The 13,301-nt window shown below is 47.7% G+C and overlaps 1 protein-coding gene across 1 annotated transcript; it reads left to right on the top strand.

The window, feature by feature from the left end:
- The first annotated feature begins 1,614 nt into the window (after window positions 1-1,614).
- Window positions 1,615-13,178, top strand: APOBEC2 (apolipoprotein B mRNA editing enzyme catalytic subunit 2). Its single transcript, XM_047732428.1, has 3 exons — window positions 1,615-1,927; window positions 9,794-10,357; window positions 12,746-13,178. The coding sequence occupies exons 1-2, from the start codon at window positions 1,770-1,772 to the stop codon at window positions 10,335-10,337; spliced, it is 702 nt and encodes a 233-aa protein (XP_047588384.1). The 5' UTR covers window positions 1,615-1,769; the 3' UTR covers window positions 10,338-10,357; window positions 12,746-13,178.
- The last annotated feature ends 123 nt before the right edge of the window (window positions 13,179-13,301 follow it).

Raw genomic sequence — 13,301 nt, 5'->3', positions numbered from 1 at the left:
CTTGACAAGTCCATAAGGCCCTACTATCTAGCCCTTATTTATCTCTGGCCTTATCTCCTAGGACTCTCCAGCCGCACAGGTATCTCCTTGCTCCTCAAAAACACAAGGAATGATCCCACCTCAGGGCCTTTGCACCTGTTCTTTCTCCCCTTGGACCACTTTCTCTTTACAAAGCATATTTCCCTCATAACCTTCAGATCTTTTCTCAGTTGTCTGCTTTTCAAAGTCCTTCCCTGGCCACTCTATAAAAATACCATCCAACCCTTTGACACTTCTGTCCCGCTAACTTGCCTTCTCTCCTTAGCACTTAACACCAGCAAACAGACCAGAGAGATAGATGGATAGATGGATAGATAGATAGATATATCACTTATCTTGTATATTGTCCAACACTCTCAAGTGAGGGCAAGGGCACAGAGGGCATTCTCTGTGAGGACAAGGATTTTCATTTGTTTTGTTCTGGGCCATATTCCAGTACCCGAAACAGCACCTGGCATATAGTAAATCCTCAACAAATATTTGTTAAATGAATAAAGGACCAACTTAGAGGAAACACAGTTTGGAGGTCAAATGTCTGGCCTCTGGAGTAAAAACGCCTGGATTAGAATCCTGGCTTTCCCGCTCATGGGCTATATGAGCTCAGGCAAGGCCCTTAACCATCATTTCTGTGAGTCCCAGTTCCCCCACATGAAACAAGGAATGATACAGACTGCCTTCCGGGGCTGTTGAGAGCATTAAGTCTGATTTTACATGTAAGCCATGAAGCTCAGCCTGTCCTCTTTCAAAGCCTCTGAGCTTGGGTGCCTGGGTGGCTCAGTTGTTAAGCATTTGCCTTTGGCTTGGGTCATGATCCCAGGGTCCTGGGATGGAGCCTCACATGGGGCTGCCTGCTCCGTGGGAAGCCGGCTTCTCCCTCTCCCACTGCCCCTGCTTGTATTCCCCTCTCTCGCTGTGTCCCACTCTGTCAAATAAATAAATAAATAATCTTAAAAAACAAACAAACAAAACAAAAGCCTCTAAGCTTGTAAATAGCAGTATTGTTACTACTGGAGATTGAGAACTGACACAGCATTATGGGGCCATAACTGGCAAATTAGCATCTGTTCCCTTTAAGTAATAACCCACGGTTTCTTTCCAAATTGCAAGTTCTTATCCTACCCCATCTCAGGGCCCTCCTTTCCTGAACCAATGTCTCCGCATGCGAATAGGGCAGGGTTTCTCTGCAGCACACTTGGTCAACACAAACCTCACCCTGCTTGCACCTCTGAGAGCATCTCTCCTAAATCTCGGGATGTCCAACCTCTATCCCATTCTCCATCGCCCCCGACAGACCCCGTGGAGCTAGAAGGGTTGCATGGGGAAACAGAGGGAAGGATATAAGGTGGAGGGAGAGAGTATGAATATATGTGTGAGCCAGTGGGGGAAGGGAGAGCAGGCCTTGCCATCCCCACCTGCCAGCTTCCTGTCTTTGCTTACTGATAAATAGGGGATACTAGCCAGATTTTCCATCCCCCCCATCCCGGCACCCACTGTCACTCAATTAAAAAAAGATAGAGGGTGAGGGCCTGGGGGAGGGGCAGAGGGCTCCTGTTATAAAGCCTGTGTGGCCAGGAGGTGACAACACTAAGCCTGGCTTGCCCGATCCTCTTCCCGTTGTCCCCAGGCAGGTTTAGCTGCTGACAGCTGCTTGGGACTCTGCCGCCAGGCCCTGGCCCTGGGAACTCACCGCCTCTCCCCTTTCTCAGTGCCTGTGGAGCCACCACCCCTCCATGGCTCAGAAAGAAGAGGCCGCTGGGGCCGCTGGGGCCGCTGCGGCCGCTGAGCCTGCCGCACCAGCTTCCCAGAATGGTGAGGATGTGGAAAACCTGGATGACCCTGAGAAGTTGAAGGAGCTGATTGAACTGCCTCCCTTTGAGATTGTCTCAGGGTAAGACCTGGGTGTGGTCCGGGTGCCTCCTCCCCAGAAGAGTGTGGGCTGGGGGCAGGCTGGGGGAATTCAGGATGGGAACAGAAGAGGTCAGGGTCACAGTCCTGCTGCCAGGAGTCTACCGTGCATGGTAGGGGCTATAGGGGGGACAGCAGCAAATCTCTCTTGGCCTCTCAGGCAACCCCTTCCACCCGCCCTAACCAGGGGGAGGTAGGAGCAGCTCCTCGGAGACAAGGCCCCAGAGAATAAAACCACTGCTCAGGCCCCCTTGTAGGGGGCTGTCACCTGCCTCTCTGGGTATAGGCTGTCTAGTTCCAGGGAATTGGATAAGGACATGGGATGACCCAGACAAATTTAAACATTGTCCCGGTCAAAGTACCTCCTCCCTCAACTCTCCTCGCTGCTGAGTGGGGGGTCTCCTCTCTCTGTATGGCTCTCACTCTTTCTCTAGAGCTTCTCTCTGGAATGGAAGATCCTAAGATAGGGAAAACAGATCCACTCTTTCCTAAGGCTGAGTGAGAAGCTTTTTTTTTTTTTTTCCCCATATTGAATCAAGTCTGCTCAGGGATTCTCCACATCTGCCCCAAGGGCAAGAGTAGTTACAGTGCAGGTCATCGTCCAGGCCCAGGAGCTTCTGGCCAGAAGAGGTATTCTGCTCTTGGCCAAGCACCAAGGAAGAAAAAGGACCCTAAGCCTTTGGTCTCTAGGCCCCAAAGAGGCCTACGTACAGGATCCCTCTGTCTTGTCCAGTTTATGCCTTCTCCAGGAATAAAACCAAGTTGTCCTTCCTCCTCTTTCCTCTCTGTTCCTTTTGCAAAAGACCCGGCAAAGTTTGTAGGCCAAGAATAAGAAGGGACTACATAGGGCCGCATTGCCTCCCTCAACCCCAAGGCTTCCTTGATGGAAATCGCCAACAATGCCCACAGGCAGAGTAAGGTCCACACTAGGAGAAATTTCAGGAAGAATGGAGGCATGATGCCCCCAGAGGGCAGAGGAGCCCCGGGTAGTCCTCCAGACTTGCTGTTTTAAGCTTGGCAAGTGATTTTCCAGCCCTGGCCTCAGTTTGGTCATTTGTAACATAAGGAAGTTAACACTAAGTTGATCCCTAAGGTCTCTTCCAACTCAGACACTTTCTGATTTCTAAGAGAACCTGAGGGAAAAATGCACTGTAGTTCCTGAGGGAAGAATTCAGGCAAGAGCCTGGAACTTGCGTTCACCCGTGCTCAACCAACGAATGTCTTCCCCCTTGTCCTAGGATTAAAGAAACAGCAGAGCACAGATTAATATAGACCTAGGGAAAGCCTAGGGCTACCAGGTCAGGAGAGTCCACAATCCCAGTGGTCCTCTATGGAAGGAGATCCTTTTCCTCACCCCTAAGCTGGTCCATGCTGCCCTTGGTCACACACAGGCATGGGCACACCCACTCTGCCCACAGTTGTGGTCTCCCCAGCACAGCAGCAGGATAGGTCTGGAACAAAATTAGATTATGTTCAATTGAACATGCTTTGGGTTCCCAGGGGAGTTGGTTATAATGGTCAAATCCTCTGATGCAAGTTATATCCGCCCAGAGCTTTATGATCACTGCATGCTTGCACATGTGTGAGCCCATTCAACCTTCAGCACAATGCTGGAGATTACTGCCACTCTACAGATGGGGAAACTGAGTCAGGGAGATTGCATGATTTGTTCAAGACCACAGAACCAGTAAGTAGCAGTTCTTCTTCTGACTCCAGCCAAGTGTTCTTTCCACGGGGCTCTTGTTCATTCCGGGTCCCAGATTTCCCAAACAGGGTTCCACCTATCTCCATCAGTGAGGCAACGGGGCTCAGAGGCTTCTCTGACCCAAGGCTCAGAAAAAGAGAGGGCAGAACTGCAGGGCAGTTTTCTGGGTGCTCTGAGAGTAGTTCAGGAGGGAGGTGGAGCTCTGAGTGTTTCCTGGCCACAAGTAACAGCTGTGGAGATCTGTCTCCTGGGCCCCTCTGGGTAAACAGATGGCTTAAAATAGCCCAGAGGTGTGGCTGTGTCTGTGCAGAGACAGGATGAGGGAACAGCTTTCCCCTTCTTTCCTCTCCAGATGCCCTGGCATCAAGGGGGTCAGCAAATTAGCTCCTCTCCTAGCCGAGACTCCCAGAGGGGATGGGTCTGTCTGTATGGCTTCTTAGATTTGGGCTGCAAGCTAGCAGAAGAGCAGGCAGGTTTTGAGAAATAGTCAGGAGTGAGGCAGGTGTACTAGGTAGGAATAAGAAGATATGCCCCACTTGTCGTGATTCTGGCTTGAATAGGGCACTTGGGATAGAAAGAAGACCTAAGAACATTAACAAAATTACATGGTAGAAAGTGCTAGAAAAAGGTCTAAAACCGCAGTAGTGTGCCAAAGCCAACTCATGATGACCGAGAATCAGTTGTGCGCATCCCTTTCCAACTTCGTGTTGGTTTCTTGAAATCTCCATAGTAGGAGTGTTTACAAAGATCAGCAAACCTTAGAAATGAGTATTTTCTTTCCTCCCTCCCTCCCTCCCTTCCCCCCCTCTCTCTTTCTCCCTTCCTCCCTTCCTGTCACAGAGCTGGTTGTTAAACCAGCACACCAAGGAAAGAAAGAGCCCTCTAACTACGAGAAGAAAAGTAGAGAGGATTGTGCTTAAGATTCAGCGCTGAGGGGTAAGATTTGAGGCCCAGAGAAGCCACCACCCGACAGCACCAGCCTTAATTTCTTGAGTGTTGACCATTGTCCAGACTCTGAGAGGTGGGGTTACTCGACCTATCCTCCAGATGAGGAAACCAAGGCTCAGAGGGATGAGTAATTTGGCCAAAACTAATGGATGGAGTAGGGCATAAACCCCAAGACTGTCTGACTCCAAATCACCACACTGCATCTTTAAAAAGCCATAAATGGGAGGTTTCTTGTATTTGACCAGTATTTACTGAATAGGAATCATTTATGTGCTGCCCGTTTTCCCCACGAGGACAGGGACTTTTAACTGCTTTATCTCCAGCACCACGAATAGTGCCTGGCTCCTAGTAGATACTTGTTAAATAAATAAATGAATGAATGAATGGACTCCTATCATCTGGTAGTCTCTCTGCCAGCCATTAGGGTAAAGAACTAGCTGTGGGGAGGGCTTCTGGGAGGAGAGCAGTTCAGGATCTCTGAAGAGCCAGGTGCGCTCAGCATATAAGAGAATTCCTCAGATCCATGCCTGCCTCTCAACTCCCGCATGCTTTAGGGAAGCTCTGGGGCACCAGAATTAGTTGTCTTCTCATCTTTCCACCCCAGTGATGAGCGACTATGGCTCTGCCCAGCAGGACCTCTGGCTGTGTGCTTGTCTTTGTTTCTAGTTGTGTTGCGTATGATTTGCATCATGCTCAACCTGCAAGCAGAGGGATTGGTATGGAAGAGAGATAAATGGCACAGGCTGTGACTGTCTTTCAGCTGCTTCTTTAGCTGCCAGTGGTTTACTCTGGTCACAGGGAGAGGAAAGGCAGGGTTCGGAGGAGAAGAGACAGCAAGGAGTGGGGGCCTTTGACTCGGCCGTTAATCCTGCAAGCCTCTCACACCTCACCCTAGGCTCCAAAGCATGCTGGGGAGGCTTGTTCCAGGGAAAACCAGAAGACAGCCACTGACTCTGGCCACCCTGGCCTCCACTGAGGCTGGGGGAAACTCAGAGCTCCAGTGTGAAGACAATGCCTCCCAGGGGAAAGGCAGGGGCTCAGGGCTTGCCTAGGGCAGAATCCCATCGAGAATTACAACCCTAGAGCCAGCAGCCTGGCAAAACCCATCTGGGCTGTTAGAACTTTGCTTCTTTCCTCCTTCTTCCTGGGCCCACTCCTCAGCATCCACTTTGCAAATGGTCTGGAAAAGGGAGAAGGAGACGGAAACCAGCACGTCTGCCTCTTTTAAGCAGATCATAAGAGATCTGGTGAGAAAAACTGAACCAAGTCAACACTCAATGATCTGTAAGTAGATTTTTCCACTCCATGGATCATTTTGGAGCATGTTTCATCTCAGAGCTTCTACTATCGTCTAGGTTGCTCTCTTTTATGTATAGATTTATGCTTAGGGAGTGCAAATATTTTTAAAATGTGAACGAAATATTCACAACCCTTCTCACTCCACCAAGTCAACCGTGTTCTAAATGGTCTTTCCCAGAGATTAGGATTTTTGGTTTCCTGCTTAGAGAATTGCAAGACCCAGGAGACTGGGTCTCAGCAGATGAAGTGTGAGTGACCTATCTGCAGAAAGTATGAGGAAGGGGTGCTTGAAGAAGCAGGGGAGGGGGAGGAATAACCCTCTTGGTTTTTGTGCCTGAAATTGTGACTGAACCCAGTTGAAGAAATTTGTTACCAGCATGTTTCTCCCGACCACCACGCCAATACGCAGGCACATGCACACCCCATTTCAGCAGGAAAACACCTGCTGGGGGCAAGAATAAAGGCTATAAGTCACTACAGTACTCAGGCATCATGCTATTAGAAAAAAGAAGAAAAGACATTTGCGATTATCTAAGAAATTGGTGTCACTGTTTCCTTTCTTCCGCTAGCAGGCATAACAGTGTTGACTTATTTTGTGATTCTATAAAATCACCCGAGGTGGCCATGTTGTCTAGCTCCCTGGAGAGATTTCAGACCTTTCCCACCTCTGTTCTCCTGGGTCCTCCCCAGGGCCTGGCTGTTTCAGCCTATGGGAGGCCCAAAGAACTTTATTTGACCTTTATGTTCCTTCTGGAAAAGCGAGAAGCCCACTGAGAAGCCAAGAAAGCCCAGTTTTTGAACAAGCCCAAAGGAAAGACTGGGAGCCAAGACCCTCCCTGACTTCTCTTTTCCTCTTGAAAGTATTTCTCTTCCTTAGGCAGCTAGTCCAGAAGGCTCTGCTGAGGCATGGAGTAGACTATGGGGCTGCCTGCCAGAGGGGAGGGAAACCGGTATTTATAGAGAGGTGAACTTTCTTCCTCTCCCTTGGGTTTCAGGTTTCTCTGGGTCCTCTCCTCTTGCAAAGGGAAGAGGAGGAGGGGAAAACAGAGCTTAAGAGAATCTGGGAAAAGCAGCAGCCTCAGACCAGCCAGCCAATTTGCAATGGCATGCTGGGCCAAATTCACGGTCTTGGCTGGGCTGTATTTGGCAAAGTTGGAGCAAAGCTTTTGGGAGCTCCAGAAGGAAACCCGGGGTGGGGGGGTCACACAGGCAACTTTGGGGAAGCCCCAATCAACCACACAGTCATGAATACTTTCAAGGGTTTCGCCTGAGAATCCATCATACACACGGCTCTGGACTAGGCTTGGGGGCAGGGGATGTCTGGCAGAAGGCCTTGAAGAGCATAAAGTGTTTGGGCAAGAAAGGTAAGCTCTGTGCTTCTCAGGAGGAAAAAAAAAAAAAAAAAAGCCATTCCAGGAAGTGAAGGGACCATTTAGCAACTTGTAAAATCCAGGAGTGGTCTTGTAGTGTGAGTTTAATTGGGGAGACCTCAGTATGAGTAAACTCCCAACAGGGACTGAAACAGGAGAGGGGAATCATCAGGCCATCCATTCTTCCGAAATGTTAAGTAAATAATAAACACATCCAATCAGGGACAGAGGGGTTTAGAGAGCTAAATATAGTACCTGAAGGAATCTTGGGGCCAGGTCCTCAAACACATCCATCTCCACAATGGAAACTTAACTTGACAGGAAGAGATATGGAAACTTCGGTGGAGACAATTTTATGGTGGGGGCGGGGAGTACTGCAGGGAAATAGCTCATGTTCACACAGCTCTTTGGAACCTACTTCTTATCCCTAAGAAGCCAAGGCCCTGGGACACCCGGGAGTTCCCTGTAGTCCCACGAGTTAGAAAGGGAAGGCATGTAGAGAAGTAACAGTGGGGTTAATGGTTGCCACAGGATATCTTCTGGGGCAACCACAGAGATTACCTTTTTAAAATTTTTTATTTGATTATTTATTTTAGAGAGAGCACATGAGGGGGGAGGGGCAGAGAGAGAGGGAGAGAGAGAATCTTAAGCAGTTTCTCCACTGAGCATGGAGCCCATCAGAACCACCCAGAGGACTCTACAAATGTCAATGCCTGGGCCCCATACAAACCCAATGAAATCAGGATGTCTGGAGGGGAGCCCGACGTGGGGCTTGATCCCACGACCCCATGATCATGACCTGAGCAGAAGCAAAGAGTTGGGAGCTTAACTGAAAGAACGACCCAGGCGTGCCCCAGAGATTACATTTTTTAAAAAGAAAACACTCAGGAATGCCTGGGGGGCTCAGTGGGTTAAGCATTTGCCTTTGGTTCAGTTCATGACCCCAGGGTCCTGGGATGGAGTCCCACATCAGGATTCTTGCTTGGCAGGGAGCCTTCTTCCTCCTCTGCCTGCTGCTCCCTCTGCTTGTGCTCTCTCGCTCTCTCTGATGAGTAAATAAATAAAATCTTTAAAAAAAAGAAAGAAAACATTCAGCCTCCCCAAGCCAGTACTCAATCCCCTCCTCTCCTGTGATATTTTCAGTCTCTCCTGTGAAAGCCTCCTTGTTCCCCTTGGCCTCCTAACCTGCAAAAGTCTTCCCTATTTTAGGGAGATGCAGACATACATAAAGATAGAAACAATCAGTTCTGATGCCCTCTCTAGCCCATTTTGGAAACCTTGCTCTCTCTTCCTTCTTACTACTGAACTTTCTCCTAAACCTGGCCTTTTTTCTGCTGGTTTCATTTCCTAATCATCCATCCCACCCTCGAAGCCACTGGACATAGTTATCACCAAGTCTGGCGTCCTAAGATACCAAGCAGGCTTGCTTCAGTTCAGGCTTTTCCCCAGCCTCGCTCCATCTGCCTAAAGCTACCACGTCATCTTCCATGGACGTCACTTTCATTACGGCTTTCTTTATTCAGGAGCCTGTAATAATTCTCTGTTGCCCTCTGAATCAAGGCTAAATGTTAGAGAACCTTCGTCCCACATCCTCCACGCTCCCTATGCAATTTAAATCAGCAGTTTTCGAATGCTCTTAGCTAGAGTCCAGCTGCTAGATTAGAAGCATCTGGAGGGCAGAGGCCAAGTCTTTTATGATTTTGAAATGACTATACAAGCTATAGCATACCAAGGTACTCTCAAAGATTAAAAAAAAAAAAAAATCTTGGACATTGATCGTGTGACAACCCCCTCACCTGCAGGAAAAGCCAGACTTGAGAAACAATTACTGGAAGGGCACTGAGTGGTGGGCCGAGCCATGCATGAGATACACTAGCAGTGAGTGGCAGGGAAGAGAAATGGAAGCAGAAAATGTTCTGCAAAATCTTCATCTTCTTCTAGCAGGAGAAATTTTATATGCTTGCTACTTTGTAAGATTACTCTTGGAACACTGCTTTTCCAACCTGGCTGCCTATTAGAATCATCTGGAGAGTGTTTTTTTGTTTGTTTTGTTTTTAAATACTGGTGCCTGGGTCCCCTCTAGACATTCTGATTTCATTGGTTTGGTGTGGGGCCCAGGCTCTGACAAGTGCGGAGTCCTCATGGGTGGTTCTGATGTGTCGCCAGGTGAAGTAGTGACTGATTCAGAAATGTAGGAGTGTGCTGTGTGTTGGAGGGATGATGGAGGGTTTGGAGACCCTCCCTACTGTCTCCCTACTGGGGTGACTGGAACGTGCACCTCCAACTTCTCTCCTCTCCTCCAGATAAACCCTTCTGTATTCCGTCCTTTTTGTTGTTGTTGTGGTTGCTGTTGTTGTTGTTGTTGTTGTTGTTGTTGTTGTCAGCCTGGGCAAGGTCTGTTTTGACAGGAAGGGCCATCGTGCCCCTAGGCACCGAGTTTGGAGAGCCACCTGCTCCCTGCTGGTCCGAGGAACAGGAGCTCATCCCTCTCTCTTCTCCCCTGTCCCTCTGCCCCCTCGGCCCACAGGGAGAGGCTTCCCGTCAACTACTTTAAGTTCCAGTTCCGGAATGTGGAGTACAGCTCCGGGCGGAACAAGACCTTCCTGTGCTACGTGGTTGAAACGCAGGCCAAGGGAGGCCAGGTGCAGGCCACCCGGGGGTACCTGGAGGACGAGCACGCCACCAACCACGCCGAGGAGGCCTTCTTCAACACCATCCTGCCCTCCTTCGACCCGGCCCTGCGCTACAACGTCACCTGGTACGTGTCATCCAGCCCCTGCGCGGCCTGCGCCGACCGCATCCTGCGGACCCTCGGCAAGACCAAGAACCTGCGCCTCCTCATCCTGGTGGGGCGCCTCTTCATGTGGGAGGAGCCCGAAGTGCAGGCCGCGCTGAGGAAGCTGAAGGAGGCCGGTTGCCGGCTGCGTATCATGAAGCCCCAGGACTTCGAGTACGTCTGGCAGAATTTTGTGGAGCAGGAAGAGGGCCAATCCAAGGCCTTTGAGCCCTGGGAGGACATTCAGGAGAACTTCCTGTACTACGAGGAGAAGTTGGCGGACATCCTGAAGTAGGCCTCTGGGCCCAGCCTCACGTGAGTCATGGCGCCAAGGCTGTGTCCCTAGCCCGTCACTAAGGTAGAAGGCTGGAGGGCAGGTGGGATGAGGGGTAGGTTTGGTTTGTCGCCCTACCCTGACGAACTGCATTTCTCTGCTTTCGGTTGGCTGTAAAAACATTTTAGGAGACCCCATTTCCTCTTCTCTTTCCTCAGTTCTTCTCCCTAAACCCTTTTCGCTTCTACCCTTTTATATCCAATGAAGTTTTCCCATACCTTGGAATACTCAAGGTGCTGACAGGAATCCGAAAGCTTTGGTGAAACAGAATGGCTTGCTGTGGTCAGATCTGGGTGGTGCAAGGACCTGTTACTGAACAGCAGAGAGGAGCCCTCACTCCATAAGCATGCCCCCATGGGCATGAGTCCAGACTTACTCTGGACACCTTCTGGACACCCTACCCTCACCCCTTTTTGCAAGTTTACCCTTCCATGCCCTGTAATAGAGGTTTTTCATTCCTTCAGGGACATTTTTTTTTTCTATCTTTGGTACTTTTGAAAGTCCCCAAATGGATTTGTATTCAGCTTATTTATTTATTGCCAAAGACGCTTTCATGTTTTCAAACAAATGTTTCTGCTTTGAAGGAGACCAATAATTTGTGTGAATGTATAATGCAAGAACATTTTTCTTACTTTGAGAAGACCTCAGCAGAGCTGATAAAAAAATGTGGAATTCAGGAATGGGGATATCACAGCAACATGTTCTTTTATGCAGGAATGATGAGTTAAAAAGAGGTTTGTAAATTAGCAGCTCAGACATAGCCTCCTACAGATATCAAGATGTGATCGGAGGGCTGGAAGTAAAGATTAGCTATTTAAGCAAATAATTAGGACACAATTAAGGCCAATTTGGCCTCTTGCTGAGGGTAAATTAGACTCTCACACAAACAGGCCCGATTACCCTCAGGAAAGAGGGTAAAAGATCCTTCACTAACTTTTTTCAAGTTTGGTCTGATCTAGTTTGTTCCCGTAGAAATGCTAAAACCAAGTCCCCCCCTCAAGGCCTGAGTTATGATCAAAATCCTCTAGAAACAGAGAAAAGGGGGTTTTACCACCCTCTTCTCCACTTTCAATTCTGGAACAATTCATGTATTAATAAAACATAAAGCAGCAAGCTTCCATGAAGCTATTCAATTTATTTCTGGTGTCTCTCTCTCAATATTCTTAAGAGGAGAGGTGGCGTCATAGACACGTTTTGGGAAGTATCAGTGTTCTGGAGCATGATGTTGGCAGGTGTCTGCTATTAGACATGCACACAGGGTGCCCAATAATTCTTCACCTGAGCACTCGTCAATCTGAGAAGACACAATTTTAAGCCATTTTTTACAAAAAGTACCTATCCAAGTAATAGGTCAAGTAATACCATGTTGTACTCTGCTCACATAAAATCAGATACCGCTCTGAGTGGTGGTGAGGAGTGGTAAAAACAGATTTTTAATGGTGACCTCTGAAAATACAAAATAAACTTTTAAATCCCTTGAAGATTTTATTAGTGTAGGTGTTATCACTGTAATTATAAAGCCTACACAGACTCTCCAGAATGACTGGTAGCTTAATCTTAACTATAGTATACTTTCTTCTTAAACACCTTTCAGAGCCAGAGGCCACTTCTTCCAGCTGCCTAGCCAGCAAGTCCTCTGTGTGTGTGTGTACTGTTGTTTTTCCATTAAGTTGAGTAATTAGATAGCTAAGTCTGCTATAAAAATTAAGCATTTCAAGGAGGATTAAAAGGAGCTTTTAATTTTAGATAATTGAGGGTTGTATCTTATGCTAATGTAAATGGAAGTAAAATAGATTAATCCGTTTGAGGGAAAAGTCCACTTCCAAGTGAAATTATTTTTAAATAAAATATTATTGGACATGTTCCACACCATAAGCCTCCTTCCATTAGTGTACATAACCGTATTATCTGGACCCATTAACATGCTTCCCTGTACGCTGAGTTATTCATGTTCCTGAAGGGAAAAGTTAAAATGTACCAAGTTAAAAAAAAAAATTTGGCATGAAATCAAGTTGTAATCTCAAAGCCCAAAAGAACAACTCTGCTTAATTAAAATAACTAAGAAAAGGGCATTTGCTAAAGAAAATTTTCCTTCTCTTATTCCATCTTTAAAAGAAAAATGACAGAATAGGACTTAACCATATATTTAACTCTAGTTAAAGTAGGGATCTTCTGGGGTTTTCCCTGTATGAACCACACCAAAACATGAACACAACACACCTAATGCCGGGTAAAGTGGCAATCACAGGAGACTGTGGGGGAGAAATTCAAACTTGCTTGGAGGGCAGACAGAAACCCTAGCTCAAAAGAAAATTCATTGTTTGGGGCCAGTGGGCTCTCAGTAACATGCTTTCTCTTTTCTCACTAAGGTCTGCCTGCTGCCACCAGGAGACAGCAGTGACATGTATGGCCATCTGGGACATGCCTGACTTCCTAATACCACTTGAGCTGGACAACATTGGACACCAACCAATCCTAATGCACAGGTCCTCCAAGGACTCTAAATATACTGTTCATGCTGTAAATCATTTAAGCCATGGCTCTCCCTAAGGCTGTTCTTGGGAAAGAGGAAAGTGAGTTGCAAAGAAAGAAACGGCAACCATATACGGGCACCAGGCATCTGAGGGGCAGAAGGGCCTACTTGTTTCCCCAAATGGGCTGCTTGAGGCAAAGAACCTCAGACCCAAGGTCTGTGCAGATCTTTGAAATAGGTCCAGAAATGCATTTTATGTGAAGTTGGATTTTTTTTTTTAAGAAAGAAAAATAGCAACATTAATAAAAGTGGTATGGTTTCTCTGTGAACAGGTTTTTTAAGGAACTCGGGCATTTAGAAGTTACTATGAACAGTGAACTGTCTTAGGAATAGGGATGCTCCCAAGGTATGAGCCAAGCCATGACAATAGAAAGTGGAAGGGAGGCTTAACC

The sequence above is a fragment of the Lutra lutra genome, chromosome 6 (assembly GCF_902655055.1).
Source record: "Lutra lutra chromosome 6, mLutLut1.2, whole genome shotgun sequence".
Lineage (NCBI taxonomy): Eukaryota > Metazoa > Chordata > Mammalia > Carnivora > Mustelidae > Lutra > Lutra lutra.
Note: the sequence above shows the minus strand (reverse complement) of the source record. Positions and strands in the feature narration are given on the sequence as shown.